Source organism: Abrus precatorius, unplaced genomic scaffold (genome assembly GCF_003935025.1).
Source record: "Abrus precatorius isolate BTA unplaced genomic scaffold, Abrus_2018 Scaffold8, whole genome shotgun sequence".
NCBI lineage: Eukaryota > Viridiplantae > Streptophyta > Magnoliopsida > Fabales > Fabaceae > Abrus > Abrus precatorius.
Window position 1 is genome coordinate 34,592,598 of NW_020874428.1, and position 24,712 is coordinate 34,617,309.

The 24,712-nt window shown below is 35.6% G+C and overlaps 3 protein-coding genes across 7 annotated transcripts; 1 reads left to right on the plus strand and 2 right to left on the minus strand.

The window, feature by feature from the left end:
- Positions 1 to 1,469: 1,469 nt before the first annotated feature.
- Positions 1,470 to 4,610, minus strand: LOC113847435. 3 transcript variants are annotated; one of them, XM_027476539.1, is made up of 2 exons: positions 4,606 to 4,610; positions 1,495 to 2,796 (listed from the first exon to the last, which is right to left on the minus strand). In XM_027476539.1, the coding sequence occupies exon 2, from the start codon at positions 2,783 to 2,785 to the stop codon at positions 1,691 to 1,693; it is 1,095 nt and encodes a 364-aa protein (XP_027332340.1). In that variant the 5' UTR covers positions 2,786 to 2,796; positions 4,606 to 4,610; the 3' UTR covers positions 1,495 to 1,690. The 3 variants fall into 3 exon arrangements, with proteins under 3 accessions (XP_027332339.1, XP_027332340.1, XP_027332341.1); XM_027476540.1 differs by lacking the exon at positions 4,606 to 4,610 and having other exon boundaries at positions 1,520 to 2,071; positions 2,171 to 2,835; XM_027476538.1 differs by lacking the exon at positions 4,606 to 4,610 and having other exon boundaries at positions 1,470 to 2,844.
- Positions 4,611 to 6,555: 1,945 nt separating this feature from the next.
- On the plus strand, positions 6,556 to 11,486 carry LOC113874902 (bifunctional purple acid phosphatase 26). Its single transcript, XM_027513161.1, has 10 exons — positions 6,556 to 6,612; positions 7,046 to 7,274; positions 7,671 to 7,871; positions 8,067 to 8,178; positions 8,356 to 8,582; positions 9,052 to 9,190; positions 9,650 to 9,870; positions 10,024 to 10,145; positions 10,361 to 10,522; positions 11,092 to 11,486. The coding sequence occupies exons 2-10, from the start codon at positions 7,083 to 7,085 to the stop codon at positions 11,162 to 11,164; spliced, it is 1,449 nt and encodes a 482-aa protein (XP_027368962.1). The 5' UTR covers positions 6,556 to 6,612; positions 7,046 to 7,082; the 3' UTR covers positions 11,165 to 11,486.
- A 717-nt stretch (positions 11,487 to 12,203) lies between these two features.
- Positions 12,204 to 24,712, minus strand: LOC113874903 (synaptotagmin-5-like). Of its 3 annotated transcripts, none has more exons than XM_027513164.1 (12): positions 24,394 to 24,712; positions 24,264 to 24,309; positions 24,049 to 24,169; positions 23,234 to 23,355; positions 22,496 to 22,597; positions 21,923 to 21,997; positions 16,306 to 16,385; positions 15,512 to 15,662; positions 15,179 to 15,409; positions 14,487 to 14,783; positions 14,098 to 14,211; positions 12,204 to 12,674 (listed from the first exon to the last, which is right to left on the minus strand). In XM_027513164.1, the coding sequence occupies exons 1-12, from the start codon at positions 24,606 to 24,608 to the stop codon at positions 12,528 to 12,530; spliced, it is 1,701 nt and encodes a 566-aa protein (XP_027368965.1). In that variant the 5' UTR covers positions 24,609 to 24,712; the 3' UTR covers positions 12,204 to 12,527. The 3 variants fall into 3 exon arrangements, 2 of the variants coding, with proteins under 2 accessions (XP_027368965.1, XP_027368963.1); XM_027513162.1 differs by having other exon boundaries at positions 12,205 to 12,674; positions 24,264 to 24,314; positions 24,399 to 24,712; XR_003506106.1 differs by having other exon boundaries at positions 12,663 to 12,674; positions 14,458 to 14,783; positions 24,264 to 24,314; positions 24,399 to 24,712.

The window sequence follows — 24,712 nt, forward strand, 5'->3', positions numbered from 1 at the left end:
TAAAATTTATAATTAAAATAATTAAACTTTTTCCACTTGGCTATGAATTTTCTAATTTTCTCTATCTACAAAATGACTTTCGAAGTAAGGAATTCTCTTCATTTAGTTGTATCAAATTATCAACGTCTTATCCTATTATGATATCCTAATGTATGCCTTAAAAAAGCAAGTCCTAATTAATATAAAAATTTAAAAGTCTCTCTGAAAATTCCTTTCTCCATGAAAAATAATTTCTTATCGTTGTATGTGTTTTTATCGCCTCATTATTTAAGAATAAATGGAGTAAAGAAAGATCAGGTTGAACAAGTAACTTGGTTGATGGTGACCTGCCTTTGACAACATGTGGTTGTATAGAATGCAACTAATATATGAATATGAAAGTGGGAACCGTGCTCTATGCTCTTGACATTACAATTTTGAAAGATAGCGATTCCTAGAGGCTCCCAAAAGGCCAATTTCTCCACGCAACTCTAATTCATATTAATGGTTTAATTAGGAATTTAGGAGTAACAAATATGAATGAATGTGGCAAACTCGTAAAAATAAGGACACATTGGCGCCACGGAAAACAAAGGAGAATCTCGTGTGAATGATTTTCTGTTCACAGTTATGAGAATCGATTTTGTAAGAATTGAAACAACTTGAAGCTGTGAAAATTAATTTGTACTTCGTGCTCAGCGTTGCTTTTAAGTTTCTAAACTCTTATATTTAGCTAACGAAAACATAAATAAGACCTCATTTAAAATACATAATTTTGTGGATGAAGAATACTAGTAACTATGAGTGTAAATGTGTTGAATTCGAAGTCGTAAGAAGTACCCTCAGGGCCAAAAAAAAGATGCACCCTGAATCTATTACCCCCCACTGCTAGAACATACTACATTTCTGCATTTCAATCATCATTTTAAGGAACTTTACTCTTTGATTGAGAGATTATTTCAAAAAAAAATATATCTACCAAGAAAAAATTTAGATATAATAACATTATTATTTTCCAATCAAAATTAAAATTTCACCTGCATAATATACATTAACCTCTAATATTTTACCAAGAAAAAATCAGCAATAACATACCTAAACACTGTCCTATGTATTACCACACGGCCCCTATGGAAGGCAAGATGATTAAAAATCCTGATTAATCATTCAGATTATTCAACAAGCAACCTGACGTATTCTGATTATTTATTTCCATTCCCCACCATTCCACCACAAGAATCGCATATCCCATAAACGATTCCCTTCGTAATCCTCATTCCCCAGCCACTCTTGGATTAACCCATTTGTCCTCAGCATATTCTTTTCTGAACAAAATGGATGAGTTGAGACCCGAAATTTTACATAACTAGACATTACTCAAATCTCAAAGGGCGTCTTAAAAAGTAGTTATTGTTTACATACAAGATTCTCATAGAAGCATCGTCGGCATACTGTGTATCATCATAATTTATTTTCTCATTTCCACAAACTCTCGATTCGATTATCATTACGAAACAAACAAAATAATAGTAATCATTTCCCTAAATCAATATTGTATTTCTCCTTAACCTTTAATTTCTTCACGTACCCAAATTACAACAACACATTATACAAATGTCAGTGAAGAAAGAATAAAAAATTATTACACTAATATTAATCCAATTGAATTATTTGTTCCTAAAATCCAATTTGTACAGAATCAAAAACAAACTTAAGGCGAAGAACCCCACAAAACCTCAGCAACAATGGTAGCAGCTTCAGCATCAGAACTAGAAGCCTCTTTAACTCTCACCAAAATCTCAGGCTTGAAAGCCCTTTTCTCTCTCTGTCGCAGCCCCTCACCCACTTCCAATTGCACTGCAAATCTCGCCACACAGCTCGCAAAAGGGTGTTTTTCCAAAAACCCACTAACCCTTTCTTTCTTCTCAACCGCACGATCCAACCCAATCAAATCCCCACCCTTCTCCGATCTCTGCAACTCCATCAGCTTCTTCACCACACCCTCTTTCAACATAGCTTCCACCGCTTCCTTGCGTCCAAAGTACCCAATTTCAAGCAAGCATTCGAATCCCAGCACGCGCAATTGCAGATCCTGAGAATTCAACAATTCAATTACATTGAGGATTTCGCCATTGGACTCAATCTCGTCAACAAGAGGTGACCTAATGGACCTGATGAGGGAACACAAGACCTCCAGAGAGAGAGGGGAAGCCATAGAAAGCAAGGCTCGAACAGTGGGACCCATCAGAACCTCACCCACGAACACGTCCTTGTTGAACCGGATCAACGCCGCCACGGCCAAACCGGTTCGCTCGCGAACCCGGTTCGAACACTTGGCATCCAAAAGAACCGATTGGAGCGAGGGGAAAAGCTTCAGCTTGAGAACCAGGTCTTGCAACTCGCGATTGAAGCCTTGGGAGACTCGGTCCTGGAATTGAGTCAACAGCGAGACCAACTCGTCCTCGTCGTCAAGAGGGTTATTAAGCGAAGCGGAGAGCGTGTGGAGCGTTTCGCGGTCGATCCAGGCTTGGATTTCCGATTCGATCGAAGCGGCGACTCGGGCGAGTGAGTGAGTTGAGAGAGGGCGCGTGAGAAAGGATCGGAGACCGTTGGAGCGGTTAAGCGTGTGAACTAGGGTTTTGAGACGGTTAAGGTGGTTGGAGAGAGCAGAGAGGTTAGGGTCTGATGCAAGAATGGTTTGAAGTTCGAGAAGAGCTTTTACGGAGGGAGAATCAGAGGAGTGGTGTTGTTGTATGTCGTGTGAGGCTTGTTTCAATGCTTCCAGCACTTCTACAATTTGTGGCATTTTCTCACTCTCTTCTTTTGTTGCCTCTTCCATCGCCCTTTTTGTTTGTGTCTGATAACTCCACCCTCTTCTTACACGCCTTACATATATATCTATGCCACCTACTAATCTATTATTCCAATTTTACAAGTAATTTTGAATGTATACTTAAAAATTAGACTAATAATTTTGTATTAGTTTTTATTAAAAATTACTATATATCAAATAACATAACTTATTAAACGTATTAAATAGTATAACTTCTAATAAAACAATGTTACTTTATTCACATTATTTGCTCTTCCACTTCCCAATTGCCAACTACTCTAACTAATCCGTGGAATACTCTCCACGCCTTCACCCTTCACCTTATAATTTTATTAAACCTTAAATTAGTTTATTTTTAATTTATTATTTATTGCGTTATTGTGTTTTTTTTCAAACAAATCAAAATGATTTCAAGAGTTCAACTAATTATTTAACTTATTGTATTTATGTTATTGTTTTTCTCTTCAAGCTTTTTCCTTTTGTCACTCATCCTTTACTTTAACATTTAAAGTAAAGGATAAGTGACCTAATGCACATGTGTTTTATTTTAATATATATGATTTAACATTTAAAGGACCAAGTTTTATAAATATAAAATATTATAATATATCATAAAGATTGAAGACATAAAAATTAAAAATTTTATATATTTATAAATCAATCAAATATATTATACTAGTAAAGATTAAATATATTAAAAAAATACATATATCATATATACATGATAATATATTAGACAGAATTTAATAAAAGATATCTTAATGTTAAAGAATAAATTGTGGAAGAGAGTATTTGAAGACAATTCAAATTTTGAAAATAAATAAATAAATAGGAGTAACGAATCATGTAATTTTTATTAGAAAAAAAAATATTTTCTAATGAAACAAAAAAATATGTAATTAGTAAAAATTTTGTTTGAGAGTATTATAAATAATAGATTAAGTATTATGAATTTTATAAATACAAGCATAGGTATCTATGATAAATTTTAAGTTTATAGAATGTAAAAAATATATAAGTATAAATATAGGTATTTACAAAAATTTTGATGAGGAGATTCTACAAATATAAAAATAAGTATTTATGAATAATTGAAATTTTTATTGAAGATAATAAAAAAAATTAAAAATTTTAATTTCTAAAATTTAGAACACAATAAATTAAGAGGTGAGTATAGTAGATAAAGACCAGTTAAGCCTAAACACTCATTCCTTTATGAATTAGACTTATATTGAAGTTTTAAAGTAGATAAGTCTAACAAAAACATAAAGTTAACAAAAATATTTTAGTCCAAAACTAGTTGAGTTAGAGGGAAAAGTATTGAGATATCAAGTCCCATGTTTCAGCTAACAACAAAATGATATATAAGGGAATGTGACTTCAATCTTTCCTAATATTGGATTGAGCCTATACTAAAATTAAATTTTAATAAAGTATTAGAGCTTAAATCTAAAATAAAAAATTATGTATAATAAATTTTATAAAATTTAATACAATTTAATATATTGATATTATTAAATATTATATTTTTTTTAATAAAAATTCATTATATATAACTTACTTATAATTTTTCAAACTTAAACAATATAATTAATATTTATGTAAATTTATTCTTTCTCCGTAATTACATGTTAACTCGTTATAACAGTTAAGATAAAAAATAAAGTTAATCAACAAATATAATTTATACCAGCTTTGAACAATTTGCAACTTATTATTTCTAATATTACTTGGTCAATTTACAATACCTCTCTGATCTTTGTCAAATCTCCTGTTTGCAATCACATCCTTACCTTCCAACGATTCTCTGATACCATAAATTTTTTTCGAGGATAAGGACGAAAACCTAACTCATTTTTGGAATTAAAAGTCCTCTGAGATATCTGACAGGGAAAAGAAAAATACAGAAGAACCAAAAGCGAAGAGAAAGCATGTATAGGAGGCTAAGAGTGCTGAACAAAACTCTGGATCATCACCTGTGTCAAAGAACATTGGGGTCAATAATGGGATGGTGCCGAGAAGGATTAAGACGGGTCGTTTTAGCAAAGTTTCACATAAACTTTCTCATCATGTTCTTAAATCTTTGTCCTCCGAGGACGTTTTGTTCTTGTCTGTATGTTTTAAATTACGTTGCATCTAATGAAGCATTGTAGTGTCGCTTGTATTATATGCAACGGGGCCTTCTTCCCCCTACAAGGAAGATAAGGGAATGCCTATGAAAAAGTTATAGATTCAGTATGATGAAGAGAACATGATTTAAACTTGTTAGAAGTTGTCAAAATAAGTTTAAGTATTACATTTAAAGGATGAAAGCATAAATATGATAATTTTAAAAATCTTCTATAACAAGTTATTTTGTTAATTTGTGGATGAGTCACATGCTAACTTACGTTAGTCTACCGTAATTATTATATATTTGAAAAAGATAGAGTTGTATGTGAAGATTCTTTATTTTTTATTTTTTCAATATCAGAGGATTCCTTAAATCCCAAGAACACATATACGCATGGTCAAACATTGTTTCAGCCTGAAAAAATCTCTTTCATTTTCGTTCATTCTTCCTAATAATATTAATATTCTAAGCATATGCCCGTCAAATTGTTTCAGCTCAAAGATGTGGCAAAATTATTTTCTCTTGGTGTTTATGACGTGTTTATGATTTTGAGAGAACTTCCTACCAAGTAATTTGCCAAATGACCCATTATCTAGATTTAAACGGGATAGTCACCTCAGTGTTAAGTCAATTAATGGCTATAGTTTGGTTTCCATAAGAGTTTTTCTCTGATGTACACTGAACACGTCTCATTTTGGATTATTTAAGAAATCATCGGAAATGTCAGTGTGTTTGATTTCCACTCTAATATTAAAACTTATGAATAAATTATAGATTCACGGTGAAACTAAAGTTTGTTTAATGTCTTTGAATTTCTTAAACACATCGTGCTCGATGGACTACCAAGGTGTCAATGTGTCTTAACGCTCACATTTAAGACGTATTACAACGAGTTTTGTTTATGCGAAATTTTGTTGGAAAAACACAGGCAAGACAAGGAATTTGAAAGATATAGAATGAATTTAAGTAAATAGTTGAATAACAAAAAATATTTACTAAAAATTTCATAAATTTTGGATAATTAAGCTTAAAATTTAAATACTTGAATCAAAAGACTTATTATAAATATTTAGTAATTTGATATTTTTAACTTGTAAAATAACTAAGAGACTAAAACATATGACTAGAATGAAAATTTGCAATAACTTGTACGTGAAGTTTGAGTTTTGTATGCTTTCCTTTTTCGTTTGTGCATGGGAATGATCCAAATGAGATTATTCACGAAGCCACGGTCCATAGCCTACTCGATAGCCCATAGCATGAGACCACCATACAAGTATAAGGGTTGGCCCAACATTGAAACATGTGTCCAATATGATAAAGTAAGTATAATTTTACAATAAATAGGTAAATTCTGATTGGAAAATAAAAAGGGGCGAGGTTGATATTTTTAAAATTGTTTATCACGTTGGAATTCACAAGGACAGAATTAGCTCTAACATAAAATCACGAGGACAAAGTGAAACAGGATAACAACAAAAATAAAATAATATAATATTTCCCCTCGCGATGTCCATGCGATTTCGAGGGTGAAGATTTTGGACCAATGGAATAGAGCCACGTGTGAGTCCCAGTTTGGACGCGAGTCATTGTCTCTAACCTCTTCCCTTCTCTTTATAACAAATCACCGCGCTTCAATTTCTTCCATGACCAACCTCTTCTCCCTCTGCAAATGCTTCATTCTAAGGTAAGCTGTTGCTCTCTTCTCGCTTTCTTTCTCCCTGATTCACTACAATGCCGAAATGGAACAACATACAAATAATATTAATAACGACAATAATAATTAATAGCATTAATTATTCTGCACTCGTTGTGCTCTCATGACCGAATTTTGATTCGAATAGGTCAATGCTAATGCTGTTGCCTAGTTCGGGCTTTTGTTATAATTATAAATCTGTGAATTCAAACCATAACGCGTCATTATGAGTGGGTGGAGAGAGTGTGTAGTTGATCTTCGAACGCGAATTCGTAATTGGCTTGTGCATTTTCTCCTGTTTTACAATTGGACTGGTTAATGGAAAATGCTAGCTTATTTTTAGTTGATTCAAGTAGTTTCTGTTGCTGAGTGATGGCACGATACTGTATAGTGTGAATGACATTCATTCGATTGTTGGATGCAGATAGTTAGGACTCTGTAGGCTTTTGAAGGTAACACTTATGTCGCTGGATACAAGGATGCACGGAATGTTGCTGAATTTTGTTCTTGCTTCCTTTGTCTTTTTGAGTTCTATCAGAGATGGGAGTGCAGGAATCACTAGCTCCTTTGTTAGGTCAGAGTGGCCAGCTGTTGACATTCCCCTCGATCATGAAGCATTTGCAGCTCCCAAGGGTTATAATGCACCTCAACAAGTAAGACTTACAAAAATAACTGGGATGATTGTATTATCTATTATCTATTATCTGATGTTATTTAATGAAACCCTGAGGAGCAGGAGATTCTACTCCTCAGCAATCAAATTGGACATGTGAAACAGTTTTAGATTCTGAAGTTATTCCTTTTATTTATCCATTGGTTACAAGAAACCCACAGAACTAAAAAATATTCTCCAGCCCATCGAAGAACTTCTTTTCTTTTTGAATAATCAAGTCTCCTTTTTAGACTAAAATATTAATGTTGAGGATATACACTGGTGGAAGTATCGATGCCTATGGCTACGCTAAAACCATTCCAGTGGTCGAAATTTTTTACTTGAACTGAAAAGAGGCTATACGGATGATTTACTGCATTGATTAATTCCACTGCAGGTGCACATCACGCAAGGTGACTATGAGGGTAAAGCGGTAATCATCTCATGGGTGACCATGGATAAACCAGGGTCCAGCACTGTACAATATGGCACAGCAGAGAATAAATTGCAAGCTAGTGCAGAGGGCACTGTTACAAACTATACCTTCTATGAATACAAGTCCGGCTACATTCATCATTGTCATATCGAAGGCCTTGAGGTAATCGTTGATCAAATTAGGAGCACCATCACTGGCATTCTATTTGCAATGTTAAAAGTAAAATAAATTGAGAAGTGAAATCTACAGCAAAACATATATGTTTTCATTTTTCAAATCATCACACATACTTGTATAATTCTCGTCGTTCTGTATGTAGAATGTGTTCATTTAGTTTCAACAATTTCCCCATTTCAGCATGACACTAAATACTACTATAGAATCGGAAGTGGTGATTCTTCTCGAGAATTTTGGTTTGAAACACCTCCCAAAGTTGATCCAGATACACCCTACAAATTTGGAATCATTGGTAAGTTGTCTGTTTTCCGACGTTTATTCTACTTAAAAATAATTTCTGTATCCTCAATTGTAGACTCTTTCTATTTCTATTTCACAGTGTGTCTATCAGCATTTCCTCTTGCTTTGAACTCCCATATTTTTTTAATTTTGTGGTTCTCATAAATGAATAATTGCGTGTGCATTGCAGGTGATTTAGGCCAAACGTTTAATTCTCTTTCCACACTTGAGCACTATATGCAGAGTGGAGCCCAGGCTGTCTTATATCTTGGAGATCTTTCTTATGCTGATAGGTATAAGTACACTGATGTTGGTATACGGTGGGATTCATGGGGCCGGTTTGTTGAAAAGAGTACAGCATATCAGCCATGGATGTGGTCTGTTGGAAATCACGAAGTAGAGTATATGCCCTACATGGTAGAGTACTACTACATCTGGACTGGTTTATTCCTTTTCTTGAATTATGCACGCTCATTTACCAAATATGATTTAGCTCCATCAAACTATGGTTTGGACTAAATATCTTTTGTTACATGCTGTCATTTCGTTTTCTTTAGTTTTGGAGCAAATTCCTCTCGATTTCTTTAGAATTTTGATGATAAGAGGGTAGTTCAAGATATCCCATATTTCAACTGGCAAATAAATGCCTGTTTCATACAGGAAAACCATTTCCTACTATGTTGGTGAATGGTGAGTACCAATTGATAGCATGTGCTGAAGTAAATATTCATAAGGTTTACTGTAGAATTAAATTGACCTGTTTGAAGTTTCAGTTCAAGACTTCAATTTTCTCTGGTTGCCTACGTTGAAAACGTCATACTCTTTGAATTAACGGTTTCATTTATAAACTTGACTCTAATGTTCTCAAATAAATCTTCATGGTCAGGGTGAAGTTGATCCTTTCAAGAACTATCTTCACCGATATACTACCCCTTATTTGGCCTCCAACAGCAGCAGCCCACTCTGGTATGCAATCCGGCGCGCGTCTGCTCATATAATTGTGCTATCCAGCTATTCACCATTTGGTAACTAATTTTCTCTTTATCTACTTAGTAATCTTCCTTACATCTTGAATCAGACAATTAGTTAGTAGGTTCATAGTGTTGATTGACAGTTATATATTCTATTACATAATTTCAGGTTCCCAGTGTTTCATAGCTGTAAAAGCTTTGCGCAATATTTAACCTGGAAACTATATTATTTATCTTTTTCTCCCTTTTTAGACAAAACTATGCAAGACTTACCTCAGTACCACGCTAAATAGCAAATGATATTCCTCCTTCATGCTCAAAGTGTCGATACAATATTGATTACTAAAAAAGAAATAAATATGAAGAAAAAGTTTCCTATATACGAGCAAAATTGTCCTGTTGGAATAGGATACCAATGTAAGAAGAAAACAAATATTTACCAATTCCAATTAAAAAACAATTGATAGAGGCGTATACTATTTTTTTATTTTTAATAGTTATCTTTCATAACAGTGAAGTACACACCTCAATATATATGGCTTAAAGAAGAGCTGACGCGAGTTGATAGGGAGAAGACACCTTGGCTCATTGTGATCATGCACGTGCCACTTTACAACAGTAATGAAGCTCACTTTATGGAGGGTGAAAGCATGCGAGCAGTTTTTGAGAGCTGGTTCATCGAATACAAAGTTGACGTGATCTTTGCTGGTCATGTCCATGCTTATGAAAGATCAGTATGTTTTTTGCTTTCTGCTCATTTGTTTTGGTCCTTGCACAACACAGATAGTTGCACCGTATCTTAAGATCACTAGCTTAGGAAATATGATTGTTTAATCATGATGTCCTAGTGGATTCTTATGTGTCGAATGTTTTTGTCCTGCTTTCAGTATCGATTTTCCAATGTAGACTACAACATAACAAGCGGTAAGAGGTATCCTACACCTGACAAATCAGCACCTGTTTACATAACAGTCGGAGATGGAGGAAATCAAGAAGGTCTTGCTGCAAGGTAAATTAATCAAATCATTTGTCATGTATAGAACGTTAAAAAGGATTATCTAACAGCAGAATTTTTATCTTATTTCCTATTATTATTATTTTGGGTTTCTATTTAATCCTTCATGAATTTGATTCAATCCTCGTAGGACGGTAATTTCTGTAGTTATGATTGATCAAAGATGTCATGTCATAATAGGTTTTTTAATTCCATCCTTGGTCGTGCAGGTTTAGGGATCCACAGCCAGAATATTCTGCATTTAGAGAAGCAAGCTATGGACACTCCACACTGGAGATAAAGAATAGGACCCATGCTATCTACCACTGGAATCGCAACGATGACGGCAAGAAAGTGCCAACTGACGCTTTCGTATTGCATAACCAGTACTGGTAGGTTCGCTTCATCTTTTTTGGCATAGCTATCAAGATTCAAGCGGCAGGGAAAAATATGTCATCATCTTGCTGTTGTGATGAACTCTATGATTGAAAGTAGTCGTTGCATTTGCCCAAATGGCAACGCACAAAATATTAGTAGACATTCTCCGCTACTTAGAGTTTTACTCTAGATGATAACAATGGTAGAAGTTTAAAATCGTTACCGGTATCAATTTTAAGGGTTGGTTTGTGTGACATTTTCTTCTTTGCACGTGTTGGGAAAGTAGCAGAGAAACCTCCATAAGCGAACCTTAGCTGACATCACTGAAAAAATATCTCCTGGAGATTAATAGATAATCTAAACCCCGGAAGGTCAAAACTTGGGGCTTGTTTAGCACAAGGCAAATAACTCGCTAATAGATGATAGTGACCTGCACTATATTTTGGTTGACAAGAATCAAGAATGTCCTATACTACTTAACATTACTATATAGCTTGTGCAAAATATGCATCCACATATACTATCATACAGGTGTTTATATTCGAAGGATAATTGCAATATGGTTCATTTTTTGGCTATGCAGGGGAAGCAATCGGAGAAGGAGAAAACTGAAGCACTTTCTATTGGAAGTTATTGACGAAGTTGTCGACATATAATGGGGTACTTGAAGCGCACTCATATTTGAGGTCGTGAAAAAATAAATAGTGTACCCTCTATTAATATATACCGTTCAATACTCTCCTAGTGAGCGAAGTGCAGGTACTATGTACGTGGCTTGTATGCTTGTATTCTACGAAGCTAATAAATAAGCATGATTTTAGCAGGAGAAAATTTGAGACCAAGATATTCGTTATCATTATGTAGAGGGATGACCAAACTGCGAGCTCAATCTTTTTGTATTTCTGAATTACTGCTTTATTATTTGAAGAAATTTTGGAAGAATGGAAAATAAACTTCCATTCCAATTGGAATTTTTAGATGAAATTCTGAAGCCCACGATTAATAGAGGTATTTGGCTTCTAAAATATAAAATCAATAATGAAGTTAAAAATTAGCTATTAACAACCCTTAAAAAGTATAGAACATAATAAAATTTCATTAGGACAGAGTTTATTTAAATTAAAAACAACCATCTTTATATTTTAAAGTAAATAAGAAAAAGAACAATCCAGAGCCTCTTCTATTATGGGGTGAGAATGAGAGGAGTTGAATATATAGTGAGTGAGAAAAAAGGAAAGTTGAATATAGAAGAGGATATGAAAGTTAGAAATAAAGTGTTGAGCATAAAGAAAAGTTGGATAGAAAATTGAAGATGTGAAATTTGTTTAACTAACTCTAAAATTCAATTAAAACTTAAAATTTTGTTATTTTTCTATTTTTATTTAAATAAATTTATTTTAAAAATAGGACAAGATTATATGTCTCTCTTAAGAGAAGGAAAGTATAATTTGAGTTAGTACCTAATATATGCATTTCTTAAAAGAGAGTATAATTTGAGTCAGTCATAATTTTAAACTACGAAACGGTATTCAGACTCTAATTAGAACAAAATAACTGTCATTTACTCACACAATAATATGACATTTCCCGAATATACATTTTTGGAGATAATATTCATCAAGGATGCGATTGACTCCTTGCTATATTTAAAGAGTTTTAATATTTATTGGGAAATTTTAATAAATGATACGCATTTCGTTCGGATTAAGACAAATAAGTGCATCAAAAGAACAGCTAAAAGACAATTAATTATCCAACCATGTACCGATAATTTTACATCCCAACATCAATGAGGCATTTAATACTAATCAATAACCGGACAAAATGATAGAATAAGGATAATCTGATCGAAATTCGTATATCTTTACCATGTTTGACGAGACAATTATGTACATTTGCTAACTGTAACTGCTATTAAGATACAAGATGCGTGTGTGGAAGATCAAGGAAGGAATTTCCAAGACCACAACTACATTCTCTAGAAAGTTGTATATAGGGGCAGGAAGGTGGCAGGTAAACTTAAGAATCACGGTAAATTGGTTGTGGCATCCACTTCAGATGCAAATTCAAATAGCCAGATTTGGCACCATCAAGCTCAAAACGCTCTTTATATTCCCCTTCTAATATTACCCTTGTAAGCGTCAATATGCATCTGCCCATATAATCCTGCATACGTTACGGAAAGAAATATCAGAACATACCAAAATTTATCAATTCAACTAGGTTTGCATAAACTTTTCAACTACTTAAAAAATAAATAAAGAGATAAAATAAGTTAAACTTTTTCTACAAATTAAAATCAATTTATATAAATCAATTTTTTAAAAAAAGTTGAATACAAAAGTTTTTAACAAATTAGAATAAGGCTTTTTCAGTAAGTGCCACAAGATCTCATGCATTGGAACCCATAACTATGATTATGGACCCAAATCCATTAGTATGAATTTTATTTTTTTTTCCAAGTGAAATCCCTTAGTACATGAAAGAGTGAAAAAGTGCTTTCGTTGTTGTGGAATAAGAAGCCTTAGTGGTACAAAAAACTAAGCTTAAGAGAGTATTTTATTTTATTTATTTTATTTTATCTTTATATTTTTCTTTTACTGATATTTATTGAAAAATTTATCTCAACCTAACCTTAATAAGACGGTTTATTTGCACATTTGCAACATGAATAAAGTAAATTGCTTAACTTGTATTTTATGTTTGTTACAAAAATTGTTAATCACAACTCTTAAAATTAAGTTTAAATAATTAATAATAGTAAATTTTATTAAGAAATATTTAATATATTTTTATAAATTTATTATAATAAATGTTCTTTTTCATTAAAAACTTTTTACTTTTGTATACTTAAACTCAATTCTATAAATTAAAGTCAACAAATTTATTATTTTTAAAATTAACACCCTCATACAATCTAAACTATTATTTTTTTTTAATGAATTATAAAAATACCCTTAACGCAAGTTTTGGCTCATTCACCAAGTACTCTAATGTTCCTACCTAGCACACCATGATCAACCACCAACACGTTTCATCTTAACGCCTAAATCTCCTCCTCCATTGTTCTTGTGGCTCATTCCTCCAACACTCAAAGGTAATTCGATAACCAGTACTATAGCTCCATAGATGGGAAGATTTAATACCAGCTAATAAGAATTAGGTATTTTATTACTACTGAGAAAAAGAGATAAACCCCCAACACAGCAAACAGAATTACCCCCAAAAAAAAAAAAAGACCGAAAGACACTGCAGAAAAGGGTGCATAAATTCACAACCTTTGCTTCTAAATATTTCCCTTTCCTTCTTACCCTCCTAAATTCTTCTTCTACCCCTAACTCATTTCTCATGTTGTCTAACATAGGAGTGCCTAACAGTTTCACTATTTCAAGTGATAGTTGACGGCCCATAAAATTGACACGTCCATATATTTCGAACCTCCATTCAGTTGTTTCAATGCTATAAATATAAAATTGCCACTCCAGATAATTGTATTTAAACTTCAGAGCCGATTGACTTACTGTCATCAAGGCATTAGGCCAAAAAAGGCAATCATAGTAAATAATTCAAGAAAATGCAAATTTTTTACCTTTCCAAATGTGTCGTGATCCCAAACTTCAACAATTAGCATATCATGTAATCCGTCCTCGACAACAAAGTCAAATGTTTGATTCCAAACAGGATTCAAGCTGTCATTCACAACCTGAGAAATTAACAGAATTTTAGGATCAAGTTTCTAATATTTTGATAATTAACCCATAAAATTGGGAAAGCGGTAACAACTAACAAACTTTGAAGCACATTATAGATACCCTCTCCCAATGCCCTTAACCAGCCCTAAGAATTAAGAAAAATATATCTTAACTAGAGATAGTAAAGTTCATCAATAATATCAATTGTAGACCCATCTCTATGATTCTCCAAATGGTTATAAAGTAGTATATGCTACCTTTTGTTCCTAGTCCATCAAAATCTTACCCTGGTTTTGTTTTTTGTTTCTGCTTTCTTCAAGGTAAGAATGACAAAAGGATCAGATTTCCCCATGAAATCTGTTGCAGGCAAGTCTTCGGCAGATATCACAGTAACAGAAAGGACTCCCCTAATAATAACCTCCTTTCTCTTCTGGGTAACAGCATTTTCGTTTCCATTAGAGTCTATTCCATTTGTTGCACTTTTAAGAACCTTTTCCAAGGATGTCATTGAGTAGTTGGGGGCAAATGGATTGGTAAAGCTGTTTTCCATGCCAAAGGGACAGTACAAGAGCTCCAAATGTACCTAACAGAAAGAACAATAATTATAGCATGCTTGCTTTTACTTAATTAGTGGGGAAATTTTCCAAATACACTAAACAAAGAAGCAAATATATTTATTATGTCATACATACAACAGAAAAATGTTTACAACAATTGCTTACAACATAATTGTTAAGAAATTTAGGCCTAATTCACTCCAAAAAACTAACTCGTAAGAGGAGTACTACTCAAATCCTTATAAGGAGTATTTTAACTCTATTCTTAACTAATGTGGAACATTTTAACAATAATAAATGACATAAACTAACTCGTAAGAGGAGTATTTTGACTCTATTGTAAGGCCTAATTCTCACCTAACCCAAGAATCTTCTACACATCAATAGTTTTAATATAGCAAGTCATAAATGTATTTCTCACCTGCCCTCTGTTCTTGTTATCCCTTTGAATCTCCAAATCCTTGACCAGCTTCAACCACACATCTTTTACTTTACCAGGTTGAAGTTCACTAAGCTGTATGCTAGCACATCCAATCAATTCAGATGACTGTAAACCTTCGGCATCATAAACTTTGACGGTTAAGTGCTGAGTGGACACATCTTCAACAATAAATTCAAAGTGCTCGTTCCAAATTGGATTCAAATCATTGTTCTGGAGGGAGAAAACAAAATTAATTATTTCTTCCAGAATTGAAATCAGATATAGGTTCTAGAAAGAGAGGCAGAGACAGAGAGGAAAAAGAAACTAACTTACAATCGTCTTGCTTTTCTTCATTCTGTTGCGTAAAGGCCGTATATATACTACAGCATATGGATCTGATTTTCCAATGATATCCTTGTTTGTTAATTCCTTTGCTTGCACAAGCTTTACTTCTAATATCCCCACAGGCTTCAACTCCAGATCACTGAACCAGAAAAAACAGTGAGGTTCAGAATGACAAACCTCTGATTTAACTAGTCAAGACCATTGTGAAAGTAATCCCATGATCAACAAGTTTTTAGAATATGCAGAATATATCTCATAATATTGTTATTGTAACTTAAGAATAGAGTAATATTAGATGTCTCTATGTAGTTATTTGTATTATGAATCACCACGCCCTCCATACCAATATCAACAAATTTTTATGATTCTAACTGTTCTTTTTTCTCCCTCAATACCCTCCAATTTTAGCGTAATAACTAGAAAAATAAAAGCTGTCCTATAATTGATATAGGCACATGAATTGACACTGCCAGATTGACTGGTCCACAGGTTTAGGCATGTGGACAGAACATAAAGCAACATGGAGGTACATATTTCCAAAGGCCACCTCAGTCTAGCTCTCTATAATCTAGACATGTTTCTCAGTATCACATTTAAATATTGCATAGATAACAGTTAGTTAGAATTATAACCATATTGTATTGAAATTTCAGACTATCCTCCCCCTTCCCCCAAAATTAAAAGGAAAGACCAAGAACTTAAAGGCTGGCATAAACAAAAAAGAACAACAATGATGAAATTGAAGTGTGCTCGTGTGATCCTTCTTTATTTAATTGATTTACCTGTAATCTCCAGCCAAGATAGGTACGACTTTTCTCACGGGCCATGTAATAGAATCTTCAACAGCATCCCGAATTGCCGCCTATAATAATTTACTAAGCATACTAATTATTATAAAACATCTGGATCTCAGACACCTACTAGCTAATTCATCTAATAGGAGAGGAAAGGAAAGAAGCAGAAACAGATATAGGAAATATAAAAGAATAAAAATTCAGCTAACTATTCAGATAAAACTTGTGTATAATATATATATATTAAACATTTGGTCAATAAAGCAAAACCTCAGTTACAACATTTTACTTGAGAGCAATTTTCTATTAAATTTCAATAAATGGAAAATCAGAAAAATAAAATAACATGGAATTAAAAAATCTACTCAAGCTGATATAATTCATTCTTTGATCAACATTGGTGTTCTGTGTAAGAGTGGCATGGCTTCTATAATGATTAAAATGCGTTCAAAACCCAATATCTACTTGGAAGACATCAATGATATTAAGTTGCAAGTTTCCACATTAATATTGGAAAGTGATAGGAGTGGACATGTGGGCTTGGGTCGTGAGGAAAGGCCCAAGGCATGGAGGGTGTATGTTAAGAGAAAATGGGCTATAAGAATAGAAAAGATGAGGTGGCAGAAGTTGTAACACAATTGCCAAACAAGGGGGAATGAAGATTTGGGAGAATATAGGGAATGAAGAGGGGAGAGAGAGATCACTTTTTTGGATAGAGAAATTTTGTTATGGGCAGGGAGCTGGAGTCTCTCTATAAGAGCGGTGCTCTGTGGCAGTGGGGTTGTTTATTTCCTCCTGTATTGCTTTCCTTTAAGTTAAATAATATACCATTTCCAGATTTTTTTTAATTAATTCTGCAGTCTAATATCTGGTCCCTAACAATTTGGTCCGACCTGCCGGATACGAAAGTGAGGAGAGTAGTGTAAGCGGATGCCACCAAAGAAAATGAAAACGAAGATTGTAGCGTTAGAAACAGAAGTCGCTAGTCTCAAATCAGCTTTACCAACCATGCAGCTCAAGTCCGACAAAAACCATGCCAAACTAATAGAGATGTTTTCTAACTCTAGTGTCATTTTGAACAGAGAAGGATCTTCTAACCGAGAATCTTCACACCGTTGCGATGACCTATGGACTGAATTTCGTCAGTCGATTAAGAAGGTCGAACTGCCAATGTCTGACGGGGAGGATCCTGCTGAGTGGATTGTCAGAGTAGAAGTGTATTTTCAGGTCCAAGGTACGCCACCGGAAGTGAAGGTGAATCTAGCCCAAGTTTGTATGGAGGGGTCTACAATTCATTTTTTCAAGTCCCTTTTGGATGAACAAAACAGTCTTACATGGGAGCAGTTCAAGAGGGAACTATTGGAGCGGTATGGCGGCATAGGTGAAGGGGATATTTTTGAAAGGTTGGCTGCGATCCATCAAGATGGAAGTGTCGAGGAATATATCACAGAATTTGAACATCTCACAGTCCAGGTTCCGCGTTTATCCGATGATCAGTATTTTGGATACTTTGTTCATGGATGCGGCACCTATCCTACCAAGAACTAACAGAGCATAGGCGAAAGGGGTTATGCTACAAGTGTAGTGGGCCTTACCACCCCAACCATCAATGTCCCGATAGGCAGTTGCGGGTGTTGCTAATAGAAGAAGAAGAGGAAGCCGACGGGGAGGCAAAGATGGTGACTATAACGGACAAGGGTGAGGCAGAGGAGGAGAGCGGAGAGTGTAGCATGCTATCGTTGGGAAACACTGTGGTGGTGAAGGAACTGAGGCACCAAACTATGAAGGTTCAAGCTCGTCTCAACGGGTCCCTATTTTAGTGTTGATTGACAGTGGAGCCACACACAATTTTGTTTCTAGAAAGATGGTGCATGCAATGGGCTGGCCAGTTACAACTACGAAAGCTCTAAACACTAGGCTTGGAGATGGTTACGTGGCACAAACTCAAGGTATGTGTTCAGGAGGAGATTTGAAGATTGGGGCTTTGTCTTTCATTGTAGATTCAGTGGTATTTGAACTGGAGGGAGTGGATTTGATTTTGGGGATGGCTTGGTTAGCATCTTTAGGACGAATGGTGGTAGACTGGAGTGAGCAGATTATGCAATTTCACATAGATGACAAATGGGTACTGATTCAAGGTGAAGGGAGGCATGGTGATAAACAAACAGCTCTACAAACCTTGTTGGGCCGCTGTAAAAGTGAGATAGAGGGCGTACTTTTGTCGACTGGAGTGAAAGTACATAAGACAGACTTGTATGATCACGAAGAGGAGCTGAAGGAGCTGCTAGAAGTTTTCAATAAGGTGTTCAAGGAACTCACAAGACTCCCCCCTAAGAGAAGTAAGGAGCACGCTATTAACTTGATAGAAGGGCAAGGACCAGTAAATGTGAGGCCATACCATTACCCACACCACTATAAAGACGAAATTGAGAATCAAGTGAAGGAATTGTTACAAGTGGGGATGATTAGGCGAAGTCAAAGTGCATTTTCCAGCCCTGTCATTTTGGTAAAAAGAAGGATAATACTTGGCGAATGTGTGTGGATTATCGGGCTTTGAATAAGGTGACGATTCCCGATAAGTTCCCTATTCCAGTAATTGAAGAATTGCTAGATGAATTGTATGGGGCGCAATTTTTCTCCAAGCTTGACCTCAAGTCGGGATATCACCAAGTTCAAGTCAAAGAGACTGATATTCATAAGATAGCATTTCGCACACATGAAGGCCACTACGAATATATGGTAATGCCTTTCGGTTTGATGAACGCTCCCTCTACATTTCAATCATTAATGAATGAAATATTCAAACCCATGTTGAGAAAAACTGTGCTTGTGTTTTTTGATGATATACTGGTGTATAGCACCAGTTGGGAGGAACATGTCACACATTTATGTGAAGTATTAGAGACACTGCAACGGCATCAGTTAGTAGCAAACCAAAAGAAGTGCTCTTTTGGACAAACAGAGGTGGAGTATTTGGGGCATATCATTTCTAAGAATGAGGTGATGGTGGACCCTAAAAAGGTGAAGAGTGTAAAAGACTGGCCTGTCCCAAAGAATGTTAAAGTAGTGAGGGGTTTTCTCGGGTTAATTGGATATTATCGCAAATTTATTCGAGACTATGGGAAAAGGGATAGACCTTTGACTGAATTGACCAAGAAAGAGGGTTTCACATGGAATCCTCAAGCACAAGAAACATTCGAGTGGCTTAAACAGCAACTCACCATTGCCCCTGTGTTGACCCTTCCCAATTTTCAACAGAAGTTTGTAATAGAGAGTGATGCTTCCGGACAAGGAATAGGAGCAATCCTCACTCAGAATGGCAGACCCTTAGCTTACTATAGCGAAGCATTAGGGGATAGGAACTGAACTAAATCAGCCTACGAAAAGGAATTAATGGCTGTAGTACTGGCTATTCAGCATTGGACACCCTACTTGTTAGGGAGGAAGTTTATAGTGAGAACTGATCAGAAGAATTTGAGGCAGTTGCTCTTGCAGAGAGTGACTAATATGAATCAGCAAAATTGGGCAGCAAAGTTATTGGGGTATTGGTTTGATATTGAGTATAAACCAGGGTTGGAGAATCGCGGGGCTGATGCTCTATCCAAAATGTACGGGGATACTGAACTGCAATCAATGATTCATCAACCAAGATGGACAGAAATTCAAGAGGCTATGCAAGAGGTCCACCGTGATGAGAAATTGCTGTCTATTATTTCCACCCTCCAAAAAGGTCAGGAAACTCGGCCAGGGTTTATATATAAACAAGGGACTTTGTTCTATGATGGAAGGTTGGTGCTGTCAGCAACCTCTGCTTATATGCCTAAGATGTTAAAGGAATTTCATGAAACTCCACAAGGAGGACATTTGGGGTATTATAGGACATATAGGAGGATGGCTGCCAATCTGTTTTGGTTCGGAATGAAGAGAACTGTTCAACAATTTGTTATGGGATGTGATGTGTGTCAACGTCAAAAATACCTTGCTACAGCCCTTGGTGGTCTGCTTCAACCGTTAAACATTCTAGAACAAATATGGGAAGAGATCTCTATGGATTTCATCACGGGATTACCTAAATCGAAGGGATATGAGGCTATCTTGGTAGTGGTGGACAGGCTGTCCAAGTACAGCCACTTCATACCTTTGAAACATCCTTATTCTGCAAGGGTGCTGGCCGAAATTTTTACACGTGAAGTAGTTCGTTTGCATGGTATTCCAGCCTCCATAATCAGTGATAGGGACCCTATTTTTGTAAGTACTTTTTGGAAGGAACTGTTTAAGTTGCAAGGGACTCACCTCAAGATGAGTACAGCCTATCATCCACAAACGGATGGCCAAAAGGAGGTGGTCAATCGTTGTCTGGAGACATTTCTGAGATGCTTCATAGCTAATCAACCAAAATTGTGGGCAGAATGGCTATCTTGGGCAGAATATTAGTATAATACCAATTTTCATGCATCTACTGGGACCACTCCTTTTGCGGTGGTTTATGGAAGGAAACCTTCGCTGCTAACCAGATTTTTACCAGGAGAAGTGCGAGTGGAAGTTGTTCGCAGAGAGCTCTTAGAAAGATATGAAGCTCTCAAACAATTGAAATACCAATTACAAAGAGCTCAAACTCGCATGAAGGGTCAAGTAGATCATAAAAGGCAGGACAAGCAGTTTGAAGTAGGAGAGTAGGTCTTCCTAAAATTGAGGCCTCATGGTCAATTGACTCTGGGAGCTAGGATTCATCCCAAATTAGCCCCTCGGTACTATGGTCCTTTCAAGATTTTGACAAGAATAGGAGCTGTAGCATACAAATTGCAGTTACCTGAGTCAACAAGGATACACCCTGTTTTTCATGTCTCACTCCTCAAAAAGGCTGTGGGTGATTACAATATTGAAAAGACACTTCCATTGGATTTGGCTACAGATTATGAAATTCAGCCTGAACCTGAGACAGTGCTTGCTAAACGTGTTATTAAGAAACAAGGAGCAAATGTCAGTCAAGAATTGATACAGTGGAAGGGACAAGGTATGGAAGAAGCAACATGGGAAGAGGAGTTCAACATCAAAAGTCAGTTCCCTCATTTGAGACTTGAGGACAAGTCTCATTTTGAAGAAGGAAGCATTGATAGGAGTGGACATGTGGGCTTGGGTCGTGAGGAAAGGCCCAAGGCATGAAGGGTGTATGTTAGGAGAAAATGGGCTAAGAATAGAAAAGATGAGGTGGCAAAAGTTGTAACAGAATTGCCAAACAAGCGGGAATGAAGATTTGGGGGAATTTAGGGAATGAAGAGGGGAGAGAGAGATCACTTTTTTGGATAGAGAAATTCTGTTATTGGCAGGGAGCTATAATCTCTCTGTAGGAGCAGTGCTCTGTGGCAGTGGGGTTGTTTATTTCCTCCTGTATTGCTTTCCTTTACGTTAAATAATATACCATTCCCAGATTTTTTTTAATTAATTCTACAGTCTAATATCTGGTCCCTAACAGAAAGGCTTTCAAATAACATAATGAACTCTGTGATGATTAACATAACATGACATCTTCATTGTCAGAGAGGTGTTAAGAAACATGAAAAGCTGCAAAAGGGACTCATTAACAGACAATGGCAGTAGTCCAAACCTCAATTGCATCATGTAATCCAGGGATTGTTGATATGTCGCCACCAATGACTTTTAGTGTAAAATCCAGCTTTTTCTGAAAGTCAATATGTTCTCAAATGATTAAAATATATTATGTGTGTGCACGAGGTTTAATTTCAATGTAGAAATATGGCTTGCAAATGTTTCTGGCATGCATATAAATGTATGAAAAGAAGACATTGCGTGTGGGTGTATTAGAGCACACTCGAGAGAGAGATGCCATGAGAAGAGGGACTGTTTCCATGTATTAATTGTAACCACCAAATCACAAGGTGGCAACCTTGCTGTTGCACAAAGGCTCACCCACTATGCAAGAGAATACAAATCTAAAATCAATTGAATTCTATCCATAGGACTAATACAATTATTTTCATAAATTATCTGGCTAAATCTTGCAAAATATATAACCTAAGTTTAGCTTAATTAAAATGAACCTCAAAAAGATGGTTGGCCTCATTGACCATGAAAAAATGAACTAATCCATTGAAATCCTAGTCCTAATGTAGGTGCACTGAAACACCTGGGAAATGACTGAATTTAAGAAATACCATACCTTCTGCCTTAAAGAATAGCTAACAGCTCCAAAACCAGGAAATTCGTCAACGAGAGGCTTAAAGATCAACCTGAAAACACCTGTAAATCCTATATTTTTTACCTGAACAGAGAATACGAAAACATAAAATCAACTATAATCTTTCAACAAATAACCCTAGCTGATTTAATATACACATTCACAAATGACTGAAGTCTGACAATCAGAAAGCTTTCAGTAACAAACATTCCTGTAATTTTTGTGCATACTAACAATCATGACAAAGGAGACAGGAGGAGAATATAAGAACACAAAATCAACTATAATCTTTCAACAAATAACCTTTGCTGACTTAATATACACATGCACAAATGACTGAAGTCTGACAATCAGAAAGTTTTCAGTAACAAACATTCCAGTAATTTTTGTGCATACTGACAATCACAACAAACGAGGGAGGAGGAGAATTTTTCTTTCACCCACCTAATTGGTGTTCTATGCTCATATCAACAGCGTTAGGGTAACATTAAAACATAAAAGAACCAATACGTCTAAAACTTCTTTCATTTTCTTAGCTAAATGAATTAGATTGGAAAAGTATGGTCTTACAATTGTTTGGCATGGAGCCCTCAAAGATAAGGACAGAGAATATTAAATATGATAAACTAAAACAATTGGACCATTTGAAAGCATCTAACCAACTAATAGTAATGACTAGTAGCTGGACATGCAGTGGCAGTAAAAGGTTGAGAGAAATACCTGCACTGGTAGTGCAACACCAAGCAGAGTTTTAATATCGAGTATAATACTGGGATTCCCATCCCACTGCATTTCTAACTCCATTGTAACACCATCCCCTGCATCCTCAATTATAGACACTCCTAAAGACGAACATCAACAAATTAGAAGCTCCAAAGAAATGTATGACATTGATCAGCAAAATCTTTGGGTAGAGATCTTTAAAAACTAAAGTTAGTAGCGTAACAAGATGGCATAAAACGGGGAAACTTTAAGCAAACGTGAGAAACATCCTTCCCCACTCACAAGAACCACTTGTGTAAATATTTTCCATTCGCTCACTAAGATAAGCTAAAAAATAATTTTAATGCAATGGAAGCAGAAGCCAAAACATGTCCGGTTGAAGCGAAAAATGATGATATCATGTTGTCGTCCACTTTCAAAACTATTTTATGATATAGAAGTATAAAACCACGCATGTGCCTTCAGCTTAAACTTTTGGGATATTTGGCTCACAACAATCCATCCACATTTTTGTTTCACAAGGCAAATGTACAATAATTTAATTTTCATTTTCCACCTTCTCAGTTTCCGCTCTTCTCACCACGCACTAGAAGCCAGTTCCCCTGCTATCCAAACCCAAAGAAAGAAAACAAAAGAAGAGAAAATAAAAACCAAACAAGCCGTTGACTGACTATCGACAAACACTACTAAATAGGTATATCTAAGCTTTTATTGAACCAAAAAGGAAAGAAAATTGCCAGACGATGACAGAAACACCAATCGCACAAAAAGGACCAAATTAATCAGATCGAATGAAATGAACCGAAACCAACCTGTAAACTGTGGCGCTACAGTGCCAAGAGTAAACTTGGAGAACTTAAGAGAAGCCAAAATCACTGGTCTATATTCTTCAAGAATAGGTTCCACCGAAGTCTTAATGAGCTCAGAAGCAGCCTAATAAAACCGATGCAAAAAATTATAAAAAAAAAAAAAAAGAAGCAACAACAACTACCGCGAAAGCCACAACCAAATCCACAGTCGAAGTTACCTCATTAACATATGGCCAGATCTTGGTAAGATGCGAGTTAAGCCAAGTTAACTGAAAGCAATAACACAAAAACGTGAATCATAGACTAAAAAAAAAACGAAATAAGAAACGAAGATTGAAGAGAAGAATACTCAACTTCTGCCTGGAAGAGAAGACGACCCAAGAAGGGTAGAACTGAGAAGGCAAGATCTTTCTAGAATCGTCCACCGTCATTCTGGCGAAGGCGGCAATGGTCGTGGCCAACTGCGATCGTTGGGCCGAGCGCGCATTCTCGCCACGAACGAAGCCCACAATGATGGCCAGGCCCACTATTATTCCGACCACCACTCCGAACACGAAACCCATCCTTTTCTTTCCGATAGTGTGAAAAGCGTGAGAGCTGTGCGCTTGGGTTTCAGAGCTCAACGAGAATCCAAATCGTTGAATTATGATAATATTAAAATTATTAA

Bases quoted from the DNA above. Each gene is read 5' to 3' on its own strand.
- LOC113874902 (XM_027513161.1), top strand. From the start codon at position 7,083: ATGTCGCTGGATACAAGGATGCACGGAATGTTGCTGAATTTTGTTCTT. The intron at 7,872-8,066 runs GTAATCGTTGAT...TCCCCATTTCAG, and splicing joins GTCATATCGAAGGCCTTGAG to CATGACACTAAATACTACTA. The intron at 10,523-11,091 runs GTAGGTTCGCTT...TTGGCTATGCAG, and splicing joins GTATTGCATAACCAGTACTG to GGGAAGCAATCGGAGAAGGA.
- LOC113874903 (XM_027513164.1), bottom strand. From the start codon at position 24,608: ATGGGTTTCGTGTTCGGAGTGGTGGTCGGAATAATAGTGGGCCTGGCC. The intron at 15,663-16,305 runs GTAAATCAATTA...TTTCTGGTTCAG, and splicing joins ATCTTGGCTGGAGATTACAG to TGATCTGGAGTTGAAGCCTG. The intron at 12,675-14,097 runs GTAAAAAATTTG...TAACGTATGCAG, and splicing joins ATCACGACACATTTGGAAAG to GATTATATGGGCAGATGCAT.
- LOC113847435 (XM_027476538.1), bottom strand. From the start codon at position 2,818: ATGGAAGAGGCAACAAAAGAAGAGAGTGAGAAAATGCCACAAATTGTA.